Source organism: Rhodofomes roseus (assembly GCF_022264815.1).
Source record: "Rhodofomes roseus strain CIRM-BRFM 1785 chromosome Unknown C8Q71scaffold_25, whole genome shotgun sequence".
NCBI lineage: Eukaryota > Fungi > Basidiomycota > Agaricomycetes > Polyporales > Fomitopsidaceae > Rhodofomes > Rhodofomes roseus.
The window spans coordinates 331,178-356,471 of NW_025952981.1; the positions used below are offsets into that span (position 1 = coordinate 331,178).

Genomic DNA, 25,294 nt, shown 5'->3' on the forward strand with positions numbered 1-25,294 from the left:
CACTGGCCCGGGTGCAGCCACCCGCGCGTGTTACGTGGGCGCTAACGCGATCGTGGCTAGCGCTCTCCCTCGAGCTCACCCAGGTCATGATTGGCAATGAAAGTCGAGACACAAATTGAGACTGCGTGCACAAACGATGATAGTCTATTCTGTATCTGCTCCCGACAATCTATGTACACAATACTTTTACCACCACATTGATACCTAGCATGGCCCAATCCGGGAATAGTCCCAGGTAAACGAACACCATGACGATTAACCTACACACAACCAGAGGATATAACGAGACACACAACAAATGCCATATGACAATAAGGCGTACAAACAGCGAAGGCCGAAGGGGTAACCGAGTCGCCACAAAGAGGAAGGTCGAAGTACAGGCGGTCATCATCATGAGAGGTCGTAAACATGAGAGTCAATGAGAACAGAGAGAGAATGGACTTGAGAGATCAATGAGAGATAGCAATAAATGCAATAAGGAGCGGTATGTTGATTTTCTTGCTTCAGGATCTTGACCTGAGTATTCTCACAGCAAGCTTCGAAGACGCGCTGGCGACAGCGGTGTGCCACTCCTCCTCCGAGGAGACGATCCTCAGCGGCTCGGCCGCCTCGCTCGCAGGAGTCGGCGTCGAGTTCGAGCGCACCCGGCCGCGCCCGTGCGCCATGCGCGCTCGCTCGCTCGCGGGGACGTAGCCGATGACGAAAGAATCAGGAAGCTGCACGCCTTCATGCTTCGCGAACTTGCTCTGGATGCGCTCGCGCACGTCCAGGAACGGCGTCGTCTGCGTCACGCGGACGAGCACGATCAGCGAGTCGTCGAGCATCGCCTTGATCGTCAGCGTGTCGGGCCCGGTCGGGCTGCTCACGGACGCGGCGGAGTCGGGGAACACAGACATGGGGTTGGTGGAGGCTACGGAGGCGCGCGAGTTGGGTGAGTTGGGTGCGGACCAGGGGAGGTGGAACTGCCCTGGCGGGCGGTTCTGGAAGGGTTTGGGGAATCGCTCGGGAGGGACAACTTGCTTTGTTGGTTGTTGGTATCTAGAGTGTTCGGACAGATGGAGAGCAGAGTCATCGGGAGATGGTGTGCGCTGCAGGGTAGGGTCTACGCAAGCACATGAGTTGATCAGTTCTGTATCTGCAACACACTACACGCACCATAGAAATACCCATCAAGTACCTCGTCGGACTGCTCATACTCGTACACGTCGTCCGCAGAGATGGGTCCGCCAGAGAGCGCGCTCGTCGGCCTCCTCGACCCAGTACTCTTGGAGCGCTTAACGCTCCCTCCGTTGAGAGGGGGCGACATCGCCCGCCTAGGAAGCACCGCGTCAACCGAGAAGCCCGACACGAGCGAGTTCATCGTCGCGACGGACGCTCGGTGGTCAAGGACATGGCCGTGCGACGAGCCCTGCGAGTAGAGCGACCCAGACGAGTCCGTCTCGAACGACAGGCACGACTCGCGCGGGAGGCTCGTCGAGATAGTCGCGATGCTCGCCTCGGACGCGACCGAGCTGCGCCAGCTCGACACCCCCGAGATCTCGGAGAACATCGAGAGCGCCATCGACGACGGCCGCGAGGAGCTGAGGATCGTGTGCCGCGGCGACTCCGCGATGCCGTCGGCGTCGGCGTCGGCGCCCTCCTCGGGCGTCGGCGAGAACACGACGCAGTTGCGGTTCGTCCGGTCCGGGCACGAGTTGTTGCGGGCACGCCGGATGGGTACGGCGCGCGGCGGCGAGCTCGCGCCGCTCATGCTCAGTCCGCTCATGCCCGCTTCGAGCTCCTGGTCCTCCGGGAGGGCCTGCAGCGCGGTGTGCCGTTCGTGCGCCTGGCCGTTGATGCCCGTCTCGGACCACGGCTGCGCGTCTGGCATGAAGACGATGGGCATCTCGTCGAGGGCGACCTTCGATTCGTGCTTGCTCTGGGAGCGAGTGAAACGCACGGACGAGATCGAGCGGTGCCCGGATGATGTCTCGTCGTCCGAGAACGATGCGTGCGGTTGTGGCGTGAGCGAGCCGCGGTGTGAGATGGAGAACTGCATCGCGGTCGGCGTGGGCGTGACGGGGGAGGGCGAGGTTGGGGATGTGCTCGCACTGGAGGATGCGGTAGGATCGTACGGTGCGTGTGCCGGTTTTTGGCTCTTCGGCGCGGATCGCGGGGACTTCACCGTGGTCTGGCTCGCGGTGGAAGGTGAGGGTGGCATCTGCGAGAGGTCGACACTCGATGGGGAGAAATACATCGACAGCGAGCTTGGCGCGAGCGACGCCCTCGAGTACAGAGATGTCCTAGAAGGCTTTGTGCCGTCGCTCGAGCTGGGTCGCTGGGTCGCGATCTTGCGGTCATGGTCCTTGTCCCTCCGCCAGTAGCCAAAGAAGTCGCGCACGAGCCGCGTCTCCCTGAGCTCCTTGACGAGCGTCGGGACGTCCTGGCCCCAAAGCGCCTCCATCATCGCCGTGAACTCCTTCCCCCGCTGGTCAATCGTCGCCTGGCTCGCCTTGAAGAAGGTGCCCTTCTTCGTGAGCTTCGGAACGATCTCGTGGATGTCCTTCGCGATGCTGCTCGCCTCCGGGCCGGGCGGCAAGCTCTCGAAGGACGCTGCCTGGTCCGAATGGATGTACATACCATTCTTCTTTACGCCCTTGCCTGCGGCGAGCCGCTGCCGCTTCTGACGCGCCATCAGTGCGTACTCGGACTCGAGGATTTCCTGGAACCACAGGCAGTCCTCCCACCGCCGCCAGATGTCGTACTCCGTGTTCATCGATCCCGACGACTTTGACGACCTGCTCGACTTGTCGTCTGGGAGCTCTGAGTGCATGACGGGGTAGATGCGCATGCCATAGCAAAACCCGCTCCCTAAAATCGTCGGCGTGAGACAATGCGACCACCACACGCAATCAACGCAACTCACCGAACTTCGTTGGTGGTAATACCTCTACATCGAAGAGAGCAGGAGGTGCCCGGCATACTGCTCGTTTGTAATTCTGCAACTCCACAATCAGGACACCAAGGACTGTTGATCATGGGCACGCGCGTGACGTACGTGCTGTATTGGAGGCCCTCCAAGGGACCCAGTGCCGGGGCCGGCCTGCATGGTTTTCAGCTTGTTGGATGCACTAGATGCCACAGGTGTGCTCACCATGAAGTCGCCAGCTAATGCAGATGGTATGGCCATCCCTGTGACGGCAAATACGGACGACCCCGCAGACGAGTGGGAGTTAGGACGAGGAGCCAGATTGGCAGCTAAGATGGCGACTCAGAGAGCAGCCTGTGCCCCGCAAAGCGGTATCTTGATCAGGACAATGCCGGCAAATCCAGTCGGATGACTCACCAGGGGAACGTGCGGCGGGGTTGGGCAAAGACAATAAGGACGTATGGCGACGCGACGCGATCTGGCCTGCGCGCTCCCTGTGAGCAACGGTGCACCGGAATGGCCGCGCGATGTACGCACGGTCGGCCCCTGCGCGTTCTGGGACAATGGGGCTGCTTGGACGGCCAGGAGGCGTGTCGGGCGACGTGGGCGGCGGCTAGGAGGAGAGGGGGAAATGCGCGGATACGGTATAGGGCTCTAGCGCATGCGCGCAGCTTATTGTTTTGTTGCTGGGAGTTCGAATTGCTATATCATGACTTCCTCTTCTGGGCTAGCGTCAGGAATCACACGGCATCAGGATTCCCTGCAATTGGATAATTATGACAGCACATTCGCCCCTTGCGCGGGCCTTGCCCGGCGGACGCGGCATCGATGTCGGCGCTGCGGGCGACTGCGCAGGCGGGGGGCGCAGGAGGGGGCGGGGCTGGCGAGGACGTCGACGGTGGTCGCATAGTACGCGCTGCTGGCGCCGTTCACACCGACACATGCAGCGACCAGTCCGGGGTTCCGAGGCGCACGGCAGCCTGTGCCCCACCTGCCTTTTGGGGCAGTCCATCGTGTGTGCACGCGCAATCTCAGATCGATCTAGATCGGGATATACAGAGCTCGCGTGACGCGCCCGATGCTGCTCCCTTCGCCGCGCATGCCCAAGCACCGCGCCGACGTGCTCTGCTCCCGAATCCGCCCACATCTACACCCGCAGCACCCGGTACCCTCGAGCACCGTGGCTCCCCTTCACCACCCTCTCTGGTATGAACTATCAACTTCGGCCACCGCGGCCACCACCCACCAAACCGCGCGCCTCGTGTTAGTGGCCGCGCGCGGCATCCTAGCTAGGCTACGCGATGCTTGGGGCAAACAGTGACAGGCAGCGACGCGCGCGGGGACCCCTACGCCTCCGACACGTCCATGTGCACCCGCCGCCACTTGGGAGCTCTCCTATGGCCGCAGCGCGCACCCCGAAACTTGTGGGATCATCCTCATCCGGCCCGCCCCTGTGCAAGTTGGCAGATCGACAGCTGACAGTGAGTTACACGGACGTCCAGCAGTGATGCTGCCCTGCAGACCTGTGAATGCTGACCAGCGCGCGGTCCCGAGGCGGAGAAACCCCAGACTGCAGAGGCGCCGCATCGAGGATGCGACCGGCCACATGAACGCCGCCGTACGCGATGGTGTAAACACCCACGATCTTTGTGAGCGCGGCCTTGATATAGCACGCAATCGAGTGGTCAGTGAGACGGATTCATGTGCCTATGACATATGGTGACCTAATGAACTGTGCTAGGCTGCCCCGCGAATAGGTAAAGAGCTAATAGCCGGAGATCCCGCGAGTGCGACGCCCCGGTCGGCGGTGAGATCCTGAGCATACATACTAAATAGCGTTCGCGCGTGGCCATCAGCGTGAGTACCGATGCGCCCGCCTACAGCGCCAGAAGAGTCCTGGCCTAGCGGGAGAACTCGCGGACAGGAATAACCTAGCTTCGCCCTTCGTCAGCACGCACCCTGGCTACCCACCGGTGGCAGCGTATAGGATCACGAACGTGCTGGATCAAGGATCACGACGATTTCGCCCGAGACTTACCCTACTGGGCAGAGTTAGTATGCGGGGAGGGCATGGAGCGTTGAGTAGCCACGCGCTCACGGGCTGCTTCTTTTCATGACTATCGACTCCACATCTGCTTCGAGAACGCGCGGTCAAGATTCGATGCGAGCCCGGGAAACAAGACAACGGCACTCGGTGATGCGCCGTTCCTGATCTCACTTCTCCGGGCGTCCGAAGGCAACTGTCAATTGCAGCATTTGAGTTGCTGATCTTCTCCGCCCATCTGCCTCGCTCACAAGCAGCGGTGCCGCAGCCAGGTACATTCCTCAGTTGACAGTGAAGCTGAGGCCTCCGCGACACGCATCACTGACATGCAATGCAGTCTAGCTCATAAAGACCGTCCGAAGGCATCCTATTGTCAGAATCCACACTACCGCCCGCGCGGGGAGCGCTATGAGCGCATCTAGTGGCATCGGAAGCCTCCAAGTCTTCGCGAACTCGTCGCGATGGCGCGATGGCGACGAATGATGTCTCGAAGCGTGCCGCCCATTGCAATGGAAGACTCGCGCACCCCGCATTAGGTCATGGCAAGGATGATCCCTCGACGCGAAGACGCCATCGTGGCGGAAACTTCAAACACTAGACCTGAAATACATAGGGTACAGCAAAAGTACATGAAAGATCATACAAGAACGCACTCCGGTGAAGCAATCGTTACATACATATAGCCAAAACAGTGAGACCGCTGCTCACAATCGATCACCTTCGATGCCCAACACATCACTCGACGACGCCAGGAACCTGTCCACCATCGCCTGCTGCAGCTCGTTCGCCCTCAGCTGCTTGTCCTTCAGCCTCTGAATCCCGTCTCCAATGCTCCCGATCAACGCCTGCGGAGCAATACGATCGCCCGCGATGCCCGCCGCCGCCGCAGTCGCCCTCAGCTCCGCCACGTCCGCCTCGACCGCCTGCAGCGCGTCGCGCGTCACGACGACGTGCGCGAGGGCCTCCCGGCGGTAGCGGCCGACCTCCTTGAGGAGCGCGAGGTGCACCTCGTGCTTGCGCACCTTCTGGTTGTTCCCGCCGAGCTTCGTCCAGAGCTCCGAGAGCAACTGCTCGTGCTCCTCGCTCAGCACGACGCCCTCCCGCGAGCAGAGTTCGTGGATCGTGAACAGGTGTTCTTGGAGGAGCTCGAGGTTTGCCACGCTGACTGAGGCCTCGAACAGCGCGCGCTGGGTCCCCTGGGCTAGTGTGTCCATCGCATCTTCGAACGAGCGCAGGACGGCTGCCTCGGTTGAGCCAGACGTGAACGGGGTCAAGAGGCGTGACAATGAGAAGACGCTCTTCTCTATAGCCGCCCCTATTGTGCGCATGGCGTGGCTGTTTGAATGAGCGACGCTGGATAAGGACAACTTGTCCGTTAGAGAGGTTGTGTTGAACGAGGTATCAGAGAGCTTACCGATCCACGGCACCGTTGATCTTCGCGCTAAGTCTGTGCAGTCCCTCTCCCGTCTTCTTCGCATCCTCCACAAATTGCATGAGAGCCTCCGCGAGGGTGTCGCGGCTCTTCAGGTCGCTCACGCGCACGAGCGTGACGAGGTCGCGCGTGACGATTTCTGACTGTTTGAGCTTCAGGCTGAGCTCGCTCGTGCCCACGTTCGCGTTGATGATGCCCTCGAAGTTGTCCTCCACCTCGACCAGCTTGGTGAAGTTCGCTGATTTCGATATGCTGGGCAGCTGGCAGAGAATGCTAGACCGGATGCCGGGGAGTATGCACACAGGTGTGAGCATGAAGCGGAACTTCTCCACGACGTAGCCACACAAAAATCCCAGGGCCACAAAGAAAGCGAGGACCCCGAGAGGCTTCTTGAGCAGCCAGAACGCAGTGCCGAGGACGTCCATAACATAAGACACCATAGCCGATGCGCCAGTGAAGACAGCCTGTTGTATCTGCTCGCGATCGACGTAAGCGGGTGTCTCTTCTTGCAGCTGTGCCGCAGGCGTCGCCGATCGACGAGACATTAGGGGAGGCGTGAGGTTCGTCTTCTTGTGGGGGGTCTTCCGTCTGCGGGTGGCCATGCGCGTGCTGGCAGGGCTAGGAGGCACAGACAGCGTACGCGACGACCGCGCAGTGTTCACTTCCGGGATGTCTTCCCATTCACCGTTGTCCATGGATTCGACCTACACGGGGGTTAATCAGTACTCGACCACTACAGTGCCTGTCAGCGAGTATATGTACCTTCATGTTGGTCTAGGACGGTGTTCCCTTTGTTTGAGAACGAAAGGGAGATGAGGGCGCGGTGAGAGGCGCGAAGAGAAGAATGCGACAGACATGCTTCGCAGGTCGCGTTAAGGTTGTGGACATCGCGCGCCAACCGCGCGGCCGAGAAGTCGTCATGCACGTGACGCATCCACTCCTCGATCTTCCAACTGGTAGGACTTCAGCTTCATGTCCTCAGCCCTCTTCCTCGCTACTGTAATTGGGCAGGTTCGAGAGTCACCTATATTGCGTCGGTGCATAGACCTTGAGAGCTTGAGACTCCCCAACCCGGCCCGTTCTTTTCAATAGGCGGACAGTTCAACTCTTCGTCGTTAACCAGCTTCCAGTGAAATACGAGTCGTGGACGCCCAGTGGACGCCCTCGCCAATTTGTACAAACGCCCTAGACCGAGCAAGAAACATCAGGGAGCCGTTGCACCGAGGAGGGAGCAACGCTTGGCGCGGTGCCCGACGGAAGACTAAGACTTGGTAGCATCTGAGGTAGCGATGCTACTGCGACCCCCCTTTCGAGCCGAGGCCAGCCCTGGCGGCCCCGCTGAATACTAAGTAGGCGGAACTGATGCGTCTTCTCCGGCGTGGCCTCCTATCCTCGACTGATCATATTGCACCAGTCAGACTCAGACCGCTGCCAATCTGCAAGGACTTGTCTCGCTGCCACCACGACGGTACTACCAGTGAGTGACTTGCGTTCCCACCGACTTCGCCGTCCCTCACTGCCCGGGAGAAGGTGACGCTTAACGGGAGAAGTGAACTGTACGTAGCGCTATCTTCTTTGCGGCCCTGTCATTGAGGTTGGCCGAAGCTATATTGCAATTGAAGGGATTAGCATCCCCCGCGCACCTTGTAAGTGCCCTTCGTTCACTACCCCACACCATGTTCACCTTGTCTAACTGTTGAGTGCTTTAGGACTATCGCCCCTCGGGCACTAAGTAGCTCAGCGATCGACAATGTCAGCTCGAAGGGCTCTTGGCATCCAGGAGATCCTCTGGATGGTCCTGAACCACTTCCACCCGGAGAGGTGGTTGGACACCGACGGGCTCCGGAGTGGCAAAGTGTCGCTCCCAGAGCTACGCCGCACTCTGGCACGTTTGGCGCGTGTCTCTCGCGCCTTCTCTGGGCCTGTAATATGTGCCCTTTGGGCGGTCATCGACGACTTTGAGCCTCTGCTTCGCCTGCTCTCGTGTTGTCAGGTGGTACAAATCGAGAGCGATTGTAGCGAAATTGACGACGAAGAGAGCAAGCAAGTCCCTGAGGACGTGGACGAACGGAACACTCTACAGGTAACCTACGCCAATCGAGAACATACTTATAGCCAGGCTAACGCCGTCATCCACTCAGGTACTGAGCGGAGAGGTTAGCCCCGCGGACTGGGAGCGCTTTCAGTACTACGCCGGGCTAGTCCACATCTGCTTGCATGATTACGATGCAACCATCGACCCGTCGGTCTATCTGCAACTCTCCCTCTACAACGGTGGCAAGCCGCTGCTTCCCAGCCTCCGTTACTTGCAGTGGCAACAGCAGTCGTGCAACACCTATGACCTGCTGCACATAATCGGGCCGTCCCTCCGGCGAGTTCGACTTCGCATCGGAGACTTGGAGATCTGGGCACGCTCGCAGACGCGAGTACGCGCTCAAGGCGCTCCTTAACAATGCAACTAGGCGGGCGCCTCACGTCGAGGACCTCCATATATGTGGCATCTATAATCCAGACACGCTCTGCAATACGCGCCTGGATACACCTCCGACACGTGTATGTCGGCTCCCTCGTCGAGGTTGCTGTCCTTCAGATGCTGGCGGACCACCTGGAGAACCTCAACTCCTTACGGATGGATCTATCCGATATCAGGGGACGCGGGGAGACGTGCCATGGATTTAGGAGCCTTGAGTCGCTTCGTATTAAAGGCATTCCTCCCGCCCTCGAGTGGTTCTTCGAGGGCACTCAACTTCCCCGACTCCTTGACCGTGTCTATCAGCGCTGGCTTACTAGGGACACGTGTCGGCGGCGGTTGCAGAATCTCTAAATCAATGTCAAATACCCGCGGCTGCGTTCTCTGAGGCCTCGAATACGTTGCCGAGATCATTCAACCCTTGTTCGCCATGTAAGACCTAGAGGCATTTGATAATTCGATTTGGATATTACCGCAGCCGCTCATCTATCGGACGCGGACATCGTGGAGATCACCCGCCACTGGTCAAAGCTGCGGTCACTCAAGCTCGACCATGTCTTCACGACCGTCGAGCCATCTGTGCGTACCCTGGACATCATCGCGCGTGGCTTACCGCACCTCGAGGAACTCGTACATCCCCGACAAGCCCTGCGCTCCGCCGCACCACAACCTGTGGCACATCTTCTTCTTCCGCGCAATAATCTCAGACAGAGGGCGTTCCACGAAGTACAGGTCTTCCCGAATGTCGTCCCCTCGCTCCCGACGCTCTTCCACAGGCGTCCCTGCGAGGACTGGTGCCTCATCGTTGACAGCTTCCGGCCCGTCCACTGAATCTGATCACCCATCACGCCTACCACGACAATTTCAATCTCAATTTCAGCGAGGCCCAACCCGCGGGCTGCCACACACATACACACTTCTCACCATACATCACAGCGCATTACTACATCGTGTACTTCTTCCTAGAACGACAATCCCCCGTTGCAATCGATGCGGCAGCACTTCTACCACGTCTACAGACTCGACCTGCCAAAAGGATCGAGTGGCGGGCGCCCCCACGTTGCCTGCGACACAGAGATCCATCAGCCTCGGCACCCACAAGACACCATAGACGAAGACGCACGAGCGGAGCGGGCTTGTTCCCCAGAATACCCTCGACCTTCTCCACGATCTCCGGCGTCAGTTTCGGCAGGACCTCGAGTGCCTTGAGGTTGTCGACGATCTGCTCGGGCTTCGAAGCGCCCAGGATAACCGTGGACGTGTTCGGGTTCCGGGCGATCCACGCGAGGGCGAGATGCGAGACTTTGCAACCGAGGTCTAGCGCGAGTAGGAGCCCTGATTAGCGAGAACATATATTGCCTAGAGAAAGACGGAAGGCCCCACCATTCTCGGCGACGTCTGCGAGGGCTCGAATCTTAGCCAGCATGGCCTTGCCTTCGGGCTGTCCGAGCGACTTCGCGCGCTCCTGAAGCCATTCTTCCTTCTGGATCGCCAGGCGGGAGTCCGAAGGGATGCCGTTGTTGTACTTGGTGACGGAGGTCAGCATGGTCGGTGTATGATAAGATGAACCAGATGTGGATACCTTGCCCGTAAGCAGACCGCCAGCGAGTGCAGAGAACACGGTTGTGCCCGTGCCATATTTGCTGTAGATAGGACTTGACGATGAATGGTGGTAACAATCAGTTATATCTCCTCGGCGTAGAACTTAAGACTCACGCGTATTCGCCCTCGGGACGGTCGCGGTGGAGCATACTGCATGTATAAAAAGGCAGTCAGCAAGCTCGTCTGGGACAGGTCGTCGGATTGACGTACTGATGCTCGCACTGCTCCGCGACGGGCGCGATGAGACCGAGTTTGTCTGCAACATCTAAGAGCCAGTGAGCAGAGCATGCACGTCGGGCGGTCGTTGCACGTACGGTGGGCCTCCTCGATCTCGCGTGCGGACCACTCGGAGGTTCCCCAGTAGAAGGCCTAAGTGCAGATCATCAAGTCAGACCACCGGCGGTATCGACGTCTTTGCTATACCTACCCATCCCTGGTTGATTACAAAGTTGAATGCACGGACGGTCTCCTCTATTGGGACTGTCGGAAAGGAGTGAGTAACTTGCTGTCCGGTAGCGAGAGTTCGGATTACTGACCAGTGTTGTCGGGCCGGTGGGCAAAGATGATATCGACATAATCGAGCCCGAGACGCTGCAGCGACTCCTTCGTGCCTTCGATGATACTACAAGGCTATTGAGCACGGGCGAGCGACGGGACGATTCCGACGCACTGTTTCCTTGACAACCCCATGTTGTTCTGCGGTTCATGGGGACCCCAGAAGAGCTTCGTTGAGATCACCAAGTCTGTCCGTCGCAGACCCAGCTCCCTTATCACCCGACCCCTGTGTTATACCGGTCAGAGGTGTTCTCCCCTAAGAATCACATACGCACATCTCCTCTTCGGAGCGACCAGCTGCGTAGCCCTCCGCCGTGTCGAACATGTTGATGCCATTTTCGAACGCGGTTTTGATAATTTCCTGCATAACTCGATCGAACGTACTCGGCAGGATCAATGAGCGGTACACTCACCCTGACAGGATCGCCACGGACGGAACCACCAAGGGTCAGCCCTTCATAGTCAATTGCGTGAGCACCATCCGACGTATCTATTGTGGAACATACATCCTCCAAGCGAGAACAACGGTACTCGCAGACCACTTGGGCCGAGTCTCCTGAAGGGCATGCCCTTTGCATCGAACTCGACGGTTGTAGACATATCGGTAGCTAAGTGGGTGGAGTTTGCGGGGCTCAAGTGACCAGTTGGCAATGTGTGATTGTCGACAGGGAGGATGCCTGAGATGCTTATTTATACCGGATAGTGCCCCCCATTCGGCACATTCTCGGTGAAAGGAGACATACGAGTGCGCCGTACGACCCCTCGTATCCGCAACATCGGTAATATTCGAGGCTGAATACCGATCAGATGATGTTGCACGGCAGCCCGCCCCGAGAGTTACAGTGGTGGGAAAAGTTCTTGTGGTCCTGGTCATACGGCGTATTGTTGACGTTGCGACTCGAGTCAACTGCGACAGGCACACACACTGAAAGACTTACTGACACCGAGGCAGAGGAGCACAGCGATTGCGCTTGATGATTCCATCTCTCTCGAAGGATTCGCGCAGTTGACGCGAGGTGCAAGCAGTTTGCGTATGCGCCGCCGCCTGCGGAGAACGGTCCTAGTAGTAGTCGACTGTGCCAGCACAGGGTCCTCCTCGTATAGGATTTGACGCAAATAGGTCTAGATAGAATGACGGCTAACCACTGGTAGCCATTACAGGAAAATGAACTATGGTCGCCAGCCTGAGCGAAAGACTTGGATCAAATTTCAACTTGAAGCTTGAAGCTGATAAACTGACGTCGACAGTGTGCGAAGGCGCGGTCACATGACGATTGACTGGCTGGCCGCGTTCGGCTTTGATCCCGGCCCAGTCCTCTTGCCAGTGGGTTGTTGACATCGGTCACCAGGAGACCTGGTGAGAACTCACGCAGTGCCTATTGGCTTCTTCGGTGAAAGTGAGACTGAGCATTGGGTCGTTGAACAAGTCATGGCTCCCACCGGATGTGTCCTCCGAGTCAGGCTCTTGGCTAATAGTAGGTGATTTAAATTGTACTCGGATCAAGTGAATGTGACCATTGTGTGAATCAGATCATAGAAAAGCCATTGAAAGCCATCTCCAGCAGACTCCAGGTGCTTGGGTTCAAGCTTATTTGTTTCGATTGCCGTGCGAGCTCAGATCTCAGAGACCACTGGCAGCACAGAACTGTCGACATGTCGGAGGAGTGCGAAATGCACTGGCGACCCCAGTTGATTCCCCACGGTAACTTCAATCACATCGCGCGCCACGATATCGTGAGTCAGCTTTGATAAAACTTGGAGAACCTTGTCATTGTCAGTAATTTGGTTTGCCGTACCCTGTGCCCCCAAGATGATCGCTGACGTAGCTGGGTCCTTCGTGTGAACCCGCGGTAACGTTAGGTGCCTTCGCAGTGAAAATCTGAATCTGGCTGGCGGACGAAGATTACAGGAGTGGCTTTCAAGGTGAGACATACGTATGTCTTGCTGTATTGATTACTCATCACTACATTCGCAAATGGTTGGACCTGTTGCGTGTGGACAGCTCGCGGTCTATTTGCATCATAGACCTCTCGAGGAATCTCCTGTGTTACCCAATGGCGAGCCACCGGCACCAGCCTGGGACAGCTCGCACAGCACCCTCACGCTCCTACATATCCATTGCCCACCACGCATGGCTTCCTCCCCTAATCGGCGTTATGGTGAAGTACCTCATCGCCATGATAGACATGACGGATTCTGATGCGGCGAGCGTGCAGGAACGTGACTTGGATTGTTCAATGAGCGGGGCAGGCCGGAAATCATGGGCGAACGCGTTGTACGAACCGGAGGACACTGTGGGCCGGGGTGTCTCCCCTGGGCACGCCTGCTGAGAGTACACTGTAGCTACACATTGCTGAGGTGCATCGAGCAATGTTCGTTCGCACCGGGGTGCATAGCACGTCGATGCATCTCTGGAGACATGGTATCACCGCAAGACGGCGCCGCACACCGTCGGTGTCTCTCCGCACCAAGGCGAGGCTCAACGCTGTGAGTGGCCTGAAGGAGTATCATACTAGTGCGTGCCATTGCTCCACGGACGCGACAGGTCGTCCGCTGTGTCTGCACCGCCATATGTGACCACATACAGCCTGAGCTTGTATCACGGCATGTCACGCATGATGTGCCACCTCGATCTCTTCAATGTGCACCTTTTTGATCAGGCCCTAGTATACGTTGATCTTCGACTGCAATGAGATATGGTATTATAATGCTTACCTTAACTGGCCCCACATTGGCCCGGTCTCCAGTGAGACCGCGAACTGAAGGTCTTGTGGAACATCACCTTCGGGACACGCCGTGATTTGTGAGGAAGAGCGGCGAAGGACTGACATGTCCCGAGGGAGAATAGAGGTGCTTGAGTACCACTAGAGCCAAGCCTACGGAAAGGGATTCCCTTTGCGTCGAAGGTGGCTTCAGTTCCGAGTTCACTTGAGCGCACATACTAAATAACAACCGTAGCAGAGGAATTCCGCGGTGTTGTGGAGCCTAGATCACACTTGACGTGTCCTCCGCAGCGGATCGTCTTCGGGATTCGGATGGGCATGACATACTACTCAAACCTTTGGACCGGACCCGCGCAGGTGCATCAGTGCCAGCCCCATATATGTACTGATGGGCACTTCGTAGTCCGTAGGATGGAACGAATAATCTTGTCGGTAACCTTCCACTGGCAACGCAATGTAGGTACTCACCGACTTAAGTTTGACTTATGGGTACAGGGCAAGCACCACGTCCTATCGACGCCGCGGCATGATGTGCTGCGGGGAACTACTAGTAAGCGATACTCAAGGCATCGTTCGTTCCGTTGACCTATCAATTTCATCATCGTCACGGTTGTAGTCCGTGAGTACTAGATCAATTGAAACGGATAGTGAACTGTCTGCGACTACTCACCCTCGCTTGAGAAAAGCCGGAATCATTGCTGGTACGTCCATTAACACCCAGGCCAGTTAACTCTGCAGAAACTTGAGGGTTGGACGTTGACGGACGAGTACTGTCGTGCTCCACCGGCGGCCATGGAATGAGTTAATGCCGGTGGTAGACCCGTGGCGCTCGAGCTCAGCCTGAGGCTCTGGATAAGCAGACTATAGGAGTGCTAATTTGCACTGCCAATGCACCGTAGACTGACCATCCATCTATGTACCATGATTTTGCCTTTCTCCAGTGCGCAGCACATATGTACAGGATTACCGTTGGAGGAGCGTTTTCCATAGCCGCCCCGCGGCGCATGCCAGTGAGCCAAATATATCATCAAGACTTGACACGAAGTCGGGTCCCACCTGCTTCACCGAGGCAACTGCCGACGGCTTGCTGTCTGTGTCCGCGCGGCCGTACAAACGAGGGTGGCGAATAGGTGGACAGGATAACACGACTGAAAGACAGCGGACTGAATATCGTCGGCCACGGAGAGTGATGTTACAGTAGATGAACTACAACGACTCGGACTCGGACTGCCGCAGGCCAGTCAGCATTCTACATCCAAGGGTGTGATACCGGTGGCGTCGGGGCTGGTTGAAGCATCCCAGTGACGACGGGGCCGTGTGGGCGCAACACTGTGCACGGACGCAGCTCAAGGCGGAGGCGCCTGAAACGACACCCGTTACCATGGGAGAGCCGAACAGAAGCTGGGACCAAAACATTAACCATCAAACGAGGCATGGCTAAGATTCCTCTAGGCACCACGACGTCAGAGTATTTGTAATGGCATTCTGCACCCGCAATCGTCCATTCATATCTGAATTGAATTGCGATGACCACGCGCGGCCCCTCCCGACTGTGACAGGCGACATCGCTAGTGCATTCAGTTTGGGCCAGGGTGTGCTGACTCGAAAGGCTTGAGGGGTGATGTTTTCCGTCAACTTCCGTCAACGCGGAGACGTCGAACCAGCCAAGACACCTGCAGAGACTGGCGATCCCGATGGCAGATCACACGAGGCGTGTGGGGACGACGGTGCCAAACAACGTAGGCACTGCCCTTCGGAAGGTGCGACCAAGCTTCGGAGGACGCCAACGCCGGTCGAGCGAACTCCGCGTTGCGAGCGGCTAATGAGGAATAAGTAACGGCAGACCAAGCGAGCTAAGGCCCTTGCAGTTTGGCCCGACGTGGCAATGCGCATATCCCTGCATGCAGTACCCTAGATGTCAGAACCATCCGATATTTGCGGAAGGGTCTCATACTCCCAGCCAAGCAGGCAAACGAACGAGCCAGGCTGTCAACGCGGGGCTTACCGATAGGACGAGGATGAGCGTGGATTCTCTCGTGACTTTATTTGCGTGTTTTCTGCTCCTCGAAAGCTCCTCGCGCCGTGCGAAGGCCAGACATTTTCGTTCAACCGTTGCTCACGCCTATGCACAATTGTCGAGCGCCTCTGCGCGCGGGCTTGCCTCAATCGGAAGAGAGCCGCTGATCCGTGCGTACGATGACCAAGGACGGCAACCACTACTAGACTGAATAAAAGCCACAACATTATCTCTGATGATTAACACGTCAACAGACTGTGTTACTAACTCACCGTTAACCCAAAGCGGAACGACCATCGCCACTATTCCAATTGTGGCTGTTGGTCGCGGGAAACTTGAAGGAAGATCCTGCGAGACTCTAGCCGAAGAAAATGTGAGAGTTCAAGCCGTAAGGACAAGCGCGAACACACCGACGACAGTCAAGCATACGCTACAGAGAGCTTACGTAGCGGGTCTTCAGGGACAACGCGCAAATCTGACTACGTGGCCGTGGTCATCGGCCGTGCACTGCGAGCGCGCTCATGTGAGAACCGAAGGAGGCGATATCGCTCTCACCACCCTGAACGCCACAGAGCTAGCACAAAACACTCATGAGTCATAAGTGGGAATCTTGACCAGACGTACCGGAGGAGATGACGTATGCTCCCGCCGGCATAGACGCGGCGCGTGTAGAACAGCCATCTTCGCTGAGTGCAATCGTTTCAGTCATGACCCAGACCGTAGCGATATGAATGTGGGCCGAGTGCTTCGGGGCTGCTCGTAATCCTGCGTCGTGGGCTCAGCGACTGAATGAACTTGAACGCCTCGCCGACCGGGCGGGCGGCGTCGCCATGCGGTTCAGATCTGTGTCGCAGTCACTTCCGTGACCATACATCGCGTGTGGATGAGGATGCGCTGACCGCTGCGGCCCGCGGGAATGCAGTTCATTCCGGATGCAGGTTAAGTATAGCGGTACTAGAAGCGCGCCTAGTAACATTACGAGAAGTCATCGTGAAGGCCAGAGACGTTTGTGCCACAGCCACGAACCTGATGCTTTATCAGAACAGTACAGCGTCAAGAAGCGGAAGAAATAGCTTACCATTGGAGCATACCTGGACCAAGCCAGTCCGGATCCGGGTAATTGCAAAGGTAGATCAGCGGCGTTGCCTTCCTTGACTGCCTTAGGCCTATGCATCACGAACGCACATCGATATCGAGACGTCCAGCACAGTACACTGGCATTGTCCCCTTCGCACACCTATATGGGGCTGTGTCCGTCGTATAATGCCACAACTTGAACCTATCGCTTTTTTGGCCGTATGCGCGCCCGGGACGGACATTGCTCAATATCTGGCCGGAACGCCGTCCGTACGCCCAAATAAAACGGTGACGAGGACTGCCGGTGTTATACAGTCGTGGTCTAGGGGCAAACTCAGAACTCGAAATTAGATAGCCGCATGGCGACCAAGCCGCCGGAGATTGAAATACAGTGCGGGAGGCCAATGAGCGTAGGTGCTTGTAGATCTCCGCCACGAGGGAACTAAGAAAATCAATATCTCGATAGCGTCGGCGATGGATCGGCAAATCTGAGTATTATCGGACGCTGGACAGCTTCCGGATCTGGATGCATCCGCTTCTGAGCTTCTGTGCGGGCGGGAGTCCCGCCGTCGCGGGAACATGCCACCACGCACGTCTTCACCGCCGCCACGGACGACTCGGACTTGTGCGCTGGCTGACTGTTGGCTGGCTGAACTCTCCGTAAAGCGCTATGCTTGCTAGGCTCAAGGTTTGTCATGATACCGCGGATTCCTTTTGGCATCTGCGTCAGTGAACGCCAAACGTCTGCTGGCATGGCCTGAGCCTCGTCGCCACAATGTACTCGGGCCCCGTCGAAAAAGCCGGTTACATAGTCCCCGTACCCAAGTATGGCACGCAAGTTGGCAGGTCAGCCTCCGAATGGATTGACCTGCGAGCGTTTGATATGATCGCGTTCGCATCCAGATGCACGAAGCGTCTGTATCGGCGATAGACAGGGATGGCATGACGTTTCCAGCGTCGCTGACATCCCGTGGACAAATGGCTCTGTAAGGACTCGCGAAGTACCGCTTCGTCGCCCACGAGGATACCGTTCGGAGCACCTTGTGAGTAAATCGATCCTGATATGTATGTTCTCCACCCTAACTGTCAGTTCCCCCAATGCATTAATCAGGTAGTGAGGCGTATGCCTCACCTCCGCTGTCGCAAAGGATCCATGACACGTCCAGAACATCTCAGATGAGGCCGCGCCATTGCCTCTTCATCTCGAATTTGCGTATGCATGCGCTGCGGGTGCGTAGACCATGCGCGACACGTCATGTATACCGCCCTTCTGATGCATTGGTACATAAGTTAGATGGAACTGCGAGTAAGGTAGCGGTTAGGCGGTGCTCACCTCGAGTCCACATTGTTAGGTCTCCGCGTGGGTGGATCTGATGAACCTTGCAATTCATTGGTCACTCAACCGCTAGCAGGCGACGTTTGATGCCCTATATGGCACCACCGCGAACTCATATGGTCGGCAAGGACGGCTATCGGGCGCTGCAATTCAGGTCACCGTTGAGATGGTGAGAACAGGTGATGCTTGCTTGCTCAGGGAGTCGCCGATGACTGACATATGACTACCAAGGTTTGGAATGAGCCCGACAAGGAATCTAGTCGTTGCGGAGGAAGTGTCTATCTTGGCAGGTCCTGACCAGGGAAAGTCTCCTTGAAGGGGCTTCCCCTGTCAGGCATTGGTCAAGCAGGCGGTTGTTCGTTCTTCTGAGGCGCCACTTCTCGCGAAGTTCGCGGGTGCTTTAGACGATGGCCGATGCATCGTAGGCCGACATATGCCCCTGTGTGTGCGAGGTTCATCAGGCTGGGGGCCATGTTCGTAACCTCGGTCGTCCCCGGGGATTGCGATGTTAGCTATGTTGCGACCGCTGGGATCTGCTTCACGGGAATGTTGAACCGCGCGGGTGAAACGCACTCATAGTCATTGGATCTGACTCCCCAGGCACCTTGGCGGCCATCTGCGGATTCGGGCCCAGCTCTAGCAACTGATCATGCTTCAGGCGCGCTCTGGCGCTCGCAAGAAATTTCACGCAGAGTTCGCCGATGCCACCGGACCCACAGTTCGCTCGTTCTACGCCCGCGGTCGCTACGCGTAGGTTCATGGTAGAAGGGAAGGAACTCAGGTCCTGGGAGCAGTGAGCGACTGAGGAGGCAGGGCGCGGAGGAGGACCGAGGCATCGGATCCCTGCGATTTGGCGGCTGATTCCCGATGGGGCGAGGGCCGATGTTTCCCGCAGATTCGCCGTGCCGCGATGTGGATTTACGTACAGAGTGGATCTAGTATCGGGCAGTTCAGATTCCCGGTCGGCCGGTTCTCCAGATATGATGGATCTTGTTTTCCCATGCCTACGCGATGTTCGACGTCTCTCGTCGCCCACGCCGCTTGCCAGCGTTGCTGTAGCCGGCCGCGCCGCGCAATAGCACAAATTGGGAGGCACAAGAGACAACAGGGGGCAGGGCCAGGTGGAACAAGGCTGCGAAGGCGCCCGAGGTAGGCTCGAGCCGCCCTGTATCGGAGTTTGACGAGATTGCCCGATGCCCGTTCGGCGCCACCAAGTTGAATCTCCGCTCAGATTCGTCGATGATCTGGCTCTGCGGCACTCTTGTCTTTGTTTCCTTTCCTCCTCCTGCCCACCGCGTCCCTCCCAGATCTCTCCTCGATTCTGCCCTCCGGCCCCTCCAGTCCCCCTCCAGCGCGTTCTTCTCGCCTCCAGTACCTCTGCCTTGCCTCCGTCTGCATTGTAGGCCTTTCTCCGTTATTATTCGTCATCATACTAAGGCATCGTATAGCGTGGTCATTGAGATCGTCCCCGAAAACACGAGGAAGCCTCACTTTCGGGCTGCCCTTGCCTTGCGCACCTTCACCAGTCTTTCTGTCTCTTTGTCATGGCCTCCGCATACCAGGGCTCCTATTCGCACCCGCCTCCGCCAAGCGGTCGAGACGATGTTCGCCTCCCATCAATTAAGGACCTGAACTTTCCTCAGCACCGAGCGCAGGAAGGTTCTACGGCACCGCCTGGCGGGGCGCAGACGGAACATGCCCGCGTCGGTCGTCATGACGCGTCCTCGTGGAGCCGTTCGAGCGCGCAGAGCTCAGCACCGACGTCTCAGCATCCTCAGAGCATGCCACCGCCACACGAAAGTCCGAAGACTCAATATCCTGCAAAGGCGGACATGCAGTATGCGCCTCTTCAGCAGGCCCCGCCGCCTTCAATAGCGCCTGCCTCCTCTGGACCGCCTCCCTCCCGTGGCGATCCGTCCCCGCAAAATACCTCGAAGCGTCCGCGGTCCGAATCGGGCGTCGGCGTCAGTGCCTCTCCGGGGCGCTCTCACGTAAGCATCGTTCATGAGATGTGGTCTTGACGTGATGTAGCTAATCGTGCATCCACATCGATCGGGCATTCTGTAGGCTACCGCGTACCCTCCGCCACACCCGTCTTACGCGTCGCAGCCTCCGCCATCGTACGGCACCGCGCCCCCGGTTCCAGTGCCCACGTCTCACGAGTCTGTGCACCCTTCGGCTCCGTACCCGCCTCCGCCGGGCTACCCATATCCTCCGCCTGTCACTCACATGCCACCACGGCACTATGCGGTCCCTCCCCAGGTCCCTCCACAGCATCCTCCGGGCTCCTACCCGCCTCCTGTCGCCCCCGAGCACTGGTCGCCGCATGCGCCTCCGCCTCCGCCACACCACTATGGTGCGTTCCCCAGACCAGCGCTCGTGGCTGCCCCTGTGGACCCGCGTAGTGTAGCGCTTAGCCCGAACGAGGCCGAGAAATTCAACGTGCGGCAAAGCACCCTTTCGGAGGTTAGCATATCGCGCCACATTCTATGCAGCCGCTGAATGTGTCTTTCACTAGATCTACAAGCACTGTTCCATTCTTCATCAGTTCTCGCATCACTGGGGTATGTATTCAATCTGACCTGTCATCCATTTGCGAGCTGACGCACAAATCGATTCAGCACAACTGCAAACTAGTCAACCACACGCCCAACCTTCGCCGCAAGAAGTAGCGGAAATGACCTGGCGCGCTAATACCGTCATGCGTCTGTTGGAGGAAGTCAGACGCTTGTCGCTTCCTGAGGGTGCAGTTCCAAGGGAGAGCGCTCCTGCCCCGGCAGCTCCTCCGAGCGTTCCTGAAGATCACACTCGCCCGCCGAAGCGGCCGTGGGAGGACATGGCTCGTGAAGAGAACGACCCTCCGGCCCCAAACAGCTATCCTGATGTGAGTTGTCGCATATGTTTTAGTAGTGTGGACACTGACACATTGGTTTCACAGGCTCAGGCTCAATTTGAGATCAGCGACCGGGCTACGGCTGAGAAAGATATGGAAATCATTCGCAGTAAACGGGCGACTAGCGCCAGTGCTTCAGCTCCCGGTCAGCCGAAGAGCAAGTACAGGAAGCGAAGCGTCAGTACTGTATGTCGTTGTTTACTCAGTCAGACGTGGCTGATATAACGACAGCGCGCAACCCCGCCCGGCAAGTGTCATTCGTGCAACATCCGTGAAACGCCGGAGTGGAGGCGTGGTCCCGATGGGGCTAGAACGCTGTGCAATGCTTGCGGCTTGCGTGAGTGCATATGCTTCGATCCGTCGAGCTTGCATCTTACTTGATGACAATGATAGATTATGCAAAGCTGATGCGGAAGCGCGACAAGGGCGCGGATGGCAAGGCGGCGCCAATTGACTTGCAGACTTTGCGCGCGTCGACGCAGTCAGCCAGAGGCGGAGGAGACACAGAACAGTCTCAGTCAAGCTCGCATCATCAACAGAGCCCTGCTATCATGCATGCGCCGTATGACCAACAGAAGGCGGCTCCTCCTCCGTCGCCCATGCACCAGAGCCACCACCCCGCCCATGCACCTCCGCATCCACATGCTGGACACCCGTCTCCTCACCCGCATTCCTACCAGCTGATGAATTCCACGGGCGGCCCTCCTCCATCCCACGCGCAGATGATGCCGCCTCCGCCCCCGCCCCAACAAGCGCACGCTGAAGGTGGCCCGGTCCCTCCACCTCCATGGATGACTTCATCCTCGTCTCGTGCAGGGTACTCGACGGAACATCAGTCCTACTTGAGGACGTCGCACCCTCCGTCGCACGCAAGGGCGTCTCCTCAGTAAGCTCGGTCTGAGGGCTTCTAGCGTGCATGCGTTATGCACTATCCTTGCATGACTTCCGCGCATTCCTCTCATGACTTGCACTATCGTATCTTGTCTGCTGTGACTAGTCCAACATACAGTAACCTCAGTCGTCTTGTCTCCGGCACTCCCTTCCATGTCTGTGTTGGTGTGTACCTGTGTATGCTGCCTCGTGTCTCAGCTTCTCGTAATTGACTACAGAATATATGTCTTTAATGAATGTCCTCGTGTCATCGGCCCTGGGGATCTTATCCCGCTGAGTGGCTGACAGATGTGACAGGATCGACGATGTGCGATGATCGATCTCAGGTCCACGCGCCGCACAGAAGATTGATGCATGCGTCTGCAGCCCTATTATCTGCCGCAAGACACGCGCCGCGGTATTCTACATACACCTCCGAGGGTACTGTACATCTTTCCGGATTGTTCTACTCAGTCGTTGTAACCGCGAGCCTTTGCCTGCCCGTTCGCGCCAGCACCGTTCGCGGGGCTCGCGCCCTTGAGAACCAAGTCCAGCACACCCTCCTGCTCCCAGATAGCAAGCTGGCGGTCCTTCGCAACCTTGCCGGTGTTGCTCTCATAATCGGCGACGGAAGTAGGCCTCTCGCCGTGCGGCGTCACACGGAGCGCGTGCCTAGTGTGCGGCCAGAAGTCGAACGTAGCGCTGTGCGTCACGACCTAGCGGGGAGACATGTCAGGGTCGGCAGCGAGCTGGCGTCGGCTGATCTGCAGCTCACCCTGTTGTCCCAGAAGGCGATGGAGTTGGGCTCCCAGTGGAAGCGAACCTGGAAGTCGACGTTCACACTGGCAGCGGCAGCGTGTCATCAGTACGGACGATCGGGGTGGGAAAGTGAACTGCGTACGCGATCTGACGGAACAGGAGCTGGAGAATCGCGTCGCTCTCCGCCTTCGGCACGCCGACAATGCGGCGGGTGAAACCTGATGGTCCGTGAGCGATGCGTCCTCGGAGCGGAGATGAATCGACGTACCGGGGTTGACGTACACGGACTTCCAGCCGGTGACGGGGTGGACGCGCACCACCGGGTGGATACTCTCGACGGGCTCACGACGGACAGTGTGGCCGGCGGCGCGCGACCCGTCTGCCTGCGCCACAGCACTGTGGACGGCGGACAGCCCCTCGAGGTACTTCTGGAAGCCGGGGCTAAATGAAGAGTAGAGAGCGTAGCTGATGGTAGACGCCCCGTCAGCGAATGAAGTAATACGCGCTCGACGGAGGTGAACTCACCCGGAGCTCCAGAGGGTGTCGCCGCCGTACGGGGGACCGGTGATGACCTTCAAGGACGTGGTGCTGGGGGGTTGGAGCTCGTATGTGACATCAGAGTGCCAGAGCTCTAGCTTCGAGAACGCCGACGGGTCGGGGCGGCGAGAACCGTCGTTGTAGACGACTGGAACCACTATGAGCGGATATTGAGCGGGATTAGTACGATAAAACGTACTATGGACTTCCTCCAGGCCGGGTTCCCGCGGAACAGGGGTGGTCGCATGCTTGTGAAGAGGGCCCCAGTGACGACCCAGCTCCAGCTGCTCTTGAATGTTGATCTCCTGGTCACGGAAGACTGAATGCATGTCAGGGGCATATCATGCTTCATACTGTCATGAATACTTACAGACAACGCCCCGCTCGGCCACGAGGAGCGCACTGTGTTACACGTACATAGATCAGATACGAACATGCTTGCGATTATGTCAAGAACTTACAGCTCGTCCTTCTGCTTGTCCGAGAGCTGCCTGAGATCGATGCCGGAGAGCTCAGTGCCGATGGCGGGTGTGAGGTTCTGAACCTTGGTGGCAGCGGAAAGCAGCGCCTTCTTCTCCGGATCAGCGAGAAGGCCGCGATCAGTGACCTCTTGAGGTCCGAGGGGCTCCCACTTGACGTCAGGGAAGTGCGGCTACACATGAAAGGAATAAGTCAGATCATTGATCTTAAGGCGCTATCGGCGATCAATACAGACGGACCTTGTACTTCGCGTACTCGTAGCCCTCGTCGTTCTCATCACCGGCCTCAGGAGAGTAGAACGGGTTGAAGGTACCCGCCACCTTAGCCTTCAAGGCTTCGATGGATGGCTGGGCACCGTTAGTGGTGCCGTTGGTGGTAGCAGAGTCAGAGGTTGCGACGGGAGCCATTTCGAAATGAAGGATCGGCGGCGATGCAGACCATGAATGTCGCTGTTCTCATTTATAGTCGAGCTGATGTTCACCTGCGCATGCGAAAGGCACAGGCCGTATAGCGCGAGTGGAAGGGGGTATGGCGACACACGGTACACGTGACCGCGATACACCATAATGAACTCACCTCTCAGTGGAGAGCGCACTCCGTGGGACAGGTAGCGAGATCTGGGCTTGCTGCGCATCCATGTCGTGAGCATTGTTCGATTGGCAGGTACCGTCGTGATAAGCATTGGTCCGGGAAAGGTGTTCTCACTGCATTCCCAATGATGCCCTGTTCGCAATGTCGTTCAGTATCAGCTTCTGAGCCTTAGAATCGGAACCATCGACGTCGAACCTGCGCATGATGCGGTGCCATAGACAGTTTGCATCTCTGGTCATGGGTCGTCTTCGCCGCGACTGCGATTAGGCAGGAGGGTTGACGCACCTACAGGCGCCCGTGTAGGCGGCGTCGCGGCGAGCCGTTATCCACGTCCGTACCCCACATGCAGGGGCGTGCTGGAGAACAGATAGATATGGCTGGATATGGCTTGAGAACGACAGATTGCGCGACCCGAGGCCCTGTAGACGGGAGAACAGCACCAAATGGTGTATTCCGCCGAGCGGGCCTGATCTCGGACACCGTATGTACGAACGACTCTCGGGCGACGAGCTTAGAGCAGACGTCGACGCTTGAGCACAAATTCGAGCCTATTTGACGCCAGAAATGCAACATTCCGACGGAGGTGAGCACATCAGGCACAAGCCGAGCAGGGCGAGCATCGTAGGTTGAGTCGTCGGGTTGCGAGTCGTTCTATGTGTACACTCACCGGTAAGACCTGGTAAACACTTGCTGCGAAGCTGGTCGAGCAGAAAAGCGCACACAGACGAGACAACAATGCTAGCTGAACCCGCAACGCATTAGGCTCTAGTGTACCGCTGGGTAGACGCGATTCAGGCTTGAGTCGTCGCCAAAACCGTGACTGAGCCTGAGCAGGGGACCTGAGGCGCATCTCTGCGGAAAGCAATTCCGCAATGGTTCCAGAGCAGCAAAGCATAACGTCGGAAAGTATACAGTCTATGTAGACAACAGCTGCAGTCTGACACGAGCGTACAGACCACCATAAGTGACGGTGCCTGATCGGGAACTAGGTTCGCTCCCA

The 25,294-nt window shown here is 57.6% G+C and overlaps 8 protein-coding genes across 8 annotated transcripts; 2 read left to right on the forward strand and 6 right to left on the reverse strand.

Moving 5' to 3' along the window:
• Nucleotides 1-123: 123 nt before the first annotated feature.
• C8Q71DRAFT_841304 (uncharacterized protein) lies at nt 124-3,589 on the reverse strand. The gene is made up of 6 exons (XM_047926534.1): nt 3,326-3,589; nt 3,134-3,262; nt 3,038-3,082; nt 2,906-2,978; nt 1,156-2,850; nt 124-1,102 (listed from the first exon to the last, which is right to left on the reverse strand). Exons 2-6 carry the CDS (start codon nt 3,167-3,169, stop codon nt 504-506), a joined length of 2,448 nt encoding a protein of 815 aa, XP_047774728.1. The 5' UTR covers nt 3,170-3,262; nt 3,326-3,589; the 3' UTR covers nt 124-503.
• A 1,981-nt stretch (nt 3,590-5,570) lies between these two features.
• On the reverse strand, nt 5,571-7,255 carry C8Q71DRAFT_295509 (uncharacterized protein). The gene is made up of 3 exons (XM_047917616.1): nt 7,147-7,255; nt 6,367-7,088; nt 5,571-6,305 (listed from the first exon to the last, which is right to left on the reverse strand). Exons 1-3 carry the CDS (start codon nt 7,150-7,152, stop codon nt 5,657-5,659), a joined length of 1,377 nt encoding a protein of 458 aa, XP_047774729.1. The 5' UTR covers nt 7,153-7,255; the 3' UTR covers nt 5,571-5,656.
• Nucleotides 7,256-7,842: 587 nt separating this feature from the next.
• C8Q71DRAFT_910621 (uncharacterized protein) lies at nt 7,843-9,685 on the forward strand (the record flags this gene model as incomplete). The annotated part of the gene is made up of 7 exons (XM_047929099.1): nt 7,843-7,861; nt 7,915-7,940; nt 7,990-8,030; nt 8,094-8,467; nt 8,526-8,810; nt 8,897-9,182; nt 9,333-9,685. The coding sequence occupies exons 4-7, from the start codon at nt 8,135-8,137 to the stop codon at nt 9,683-9,685; spliced, it is 1,257 nt and encodes a 418-aa protein (XP_047774730.1). The 5' UTR covers nt 7,843-7,861; nt 7,915-7,940; nt 7,990-8,030; nt 8,094-8,134.
• On the reverse strand, nt 9,538-11,712 carry C8Q71DRAFT_295542 (NADP-dependent oxidoreductase domain-containing protein). The gene is made up of 13 exons (XM_047917617.1): nt 11,518-11,712; nt 11,425-11,465; nt 11,287-11,372; nt 11,127-11,237; nt 10,993-11,078; nt 10,884-10,936; nt 10,771-10,825; nt 10,667-10,721; nt 10,571-10,606; nt 10,437-10,509; nt 10,238-10,379; nt 9,978-10,171; nt 9,538-9,918 (listed from the first exon to the last, which is right to left on the reverse strand). Exons 1-13 carry the CDS (start codon nt 11,609-11,611, stop codon nt 9,868-9,870), a joined length of 1,077 nt encoding a protein of 358 aa, XP_047774731.1. The 5' UTR covers nt 11,612-11,712; the 3' UTR covers nt 9,538-9,867.
• A 4,005-nt stretch (nt 11,713-15,717) lies between these two features.
• On the reverse strand, nt 15,718-16,010 carry C8Q71DRAFT_781673 (uncharacterized protein). The gene has a single exon (XM_047924884.1). The coding sequence runs from the start codon at nt 15,976-15,978 to the stop codon at nt 15,736-15,738; it is 243 nt and encodes an 80-aa protein (XP_047774732.1). The 5' UTR covers nt 15,979-16,010; the 3' UTR covers nt 15,718-15,735.
• A 3,431-nt stretch (nt 16,011-19,441) lies between these two features.
• C8Q71DRAFT_781688 (uncharacterized protein) lies at nt 19,442-22,203 on the forward strand. Its single transcript, XM_047924885.1, has 8 exons — nt 19,442-19,563; nt 19,613-20,155; nt 20,232-20,630; nt 20,683-20,728; nt 20,786-21,048; nt 21,103-21,234; nt 21,289-21,394; nt 21,451-22,203. The coding sequence occupies exons 2-8, from the start codon at nt 19,709-19,711 to the stop codon at nt 21,945-21,947; spliced, it is 1,890 nt and encodes a 629-aa protein (XP_047774733.1). The 5' UTR covers nt 19,442-19,563; nt 19,613-19,708; the 3' UTR covers nt 21,948-22,203.
• A 278-nt stretch (nt 22,204-22,481) lies between these two features.
• On the reverse strand, nt 22,482-24,110 carry C8Q71DRAFT_684835 (alpha-ketoglutarate-dependent sulfonate dioxygenase; the record flags this gene model as incomplete). The annotated part of the gene is made up of 9 exons (XM_047919796.1): nt 22,482-22,643; nt 22,703-22,769; nt 22,829-22,904; nt 22,955-23,151; nt 23,212-23,371; nt 23,423-23,542; nt 23,594-23,625; nt 23,685-23,875; nt 23,943-24,110. Coding segments are annotated over 9 exons (1,173 nt in total), but the record flags the coding sequence as incomplete, so codon positions are not given.
• Nucleotides 24,087-25,241, reverse strand: C8Q71DRAFT_295848 (uncharacterized protein). The gene is made up of 3 exons (XM_047917619.1): nt 24,962-25,241; nt 24,490-24,842; nt 24,087-24,426 (listed from the first exon to the last, which is right to left on the reverse strand). The coding sequence occupies exons 1-2, from the start codon at nt 25,187-25,189 to the stop codon at nt 24,558-24,560; spliced, it is 513 nt and encodes a 170-aa protein (XP_047774735.1). The 5' UTR covers nt 25,190-25,241; the 3' UTR covers nt 24,087-24,426; nt 24,490-24,557.
• Between the last annotated feature and the right edge of the window lie 53 nt (nt 25,242-25,294).

Coding starts and splice junctions, on each gene's coding strand:
- C8Q71DRAFT_781673 (XM_047924884.1), bottom strand. CDS start 15,978: ATGTTGTGGCTTTTATTCAGTCTAGTAGTGGTTGCCGTCCTTGGTCAT.
- C8Q71DRAFT_295509 (XM_047917616.1), bottom strand. Junction 6,306..6,366: donor ATCAACGGTGCCGTGGATCG/GTAAGCTCTCTG, acceptor GTCCTTATCCAG/CGTCGCTCATTCAAACAGCC.
- C8Q71DRAFT_295848 (XM_047917619.1), bottom strand. CDS start 25,189: ATGCTTTGCTGCTCTGGAACCATTGCGGAATTGCTTTCCGCAGAGATG. Junction 24,843..24,961: donor GTGTTTACCAGGTCTTACCG/GTGAGTGTACAC, acceptor GGCGTCAAATAG/GCTCGAATTTGTGCTCAAGC.
- C8Q71DRAFT_295542 (XM_047917617.1), bottom strand. CDS start 11,611: ATGTCTACAACCGTCGAGTTCGATGCAAAGGGCATGCCCTTCAGGAGA. Junction 11,466..11,517: donor GTTGTTCTCGCTTGGAGGAT/GTATGTTCCACA, acceptor TTGACTATGAAG/GGCTGACCCTTGGTGGTTCC. Junction 10,380..10,436: donor GCGGTCTGCTTACGGGCAAG/GTATCCACATCT, acceptor TCCGTCACCAAG/TACAACAACGGCATCCCTTC.
- C8Q71DRAFT_781688 (XM_047924885.1), top strand. CDS start 19,709: ATGGCCTCCGCATACCAGGGCTCCTATTCGCACCCGCCTCCGCCAAGC. Junction 20,729..20,785: donor TCAGTTCTCGCATCACTGGG/GTATGTATTCAA, acceptor AAATCGATTCAG/CACAACTGCAAACTAGTCAA. Junction 21,235..21,288: donor GCAAGTACAGGAAGCGAAGC/GTCAGTACTGTA, acceptor ATATAACGACAG/CGCGCAACCCCGCCCGGCAA.
- C8Q71DRAFT_841304 (XM_047926534.1), bottom strand. CDS start 3,169: ATGGCCATACCATCTGCATTAGCTGGCGACTTCATG. Junction 2,851..2,905: donor ATTACCACCAACGAAGTTCG/GTGAGTTGCGTT, acceptor CGACGATTTTAG/GGAGCGGGTTTTGCTATGGC. Junction 1,103..1,155: donor ACTTGATGGGTATTTCTATG/GTGCGTGTAGTG, acceptor GTGCTTGCGTAG/ACCCTACCCTGCAGCGCACA.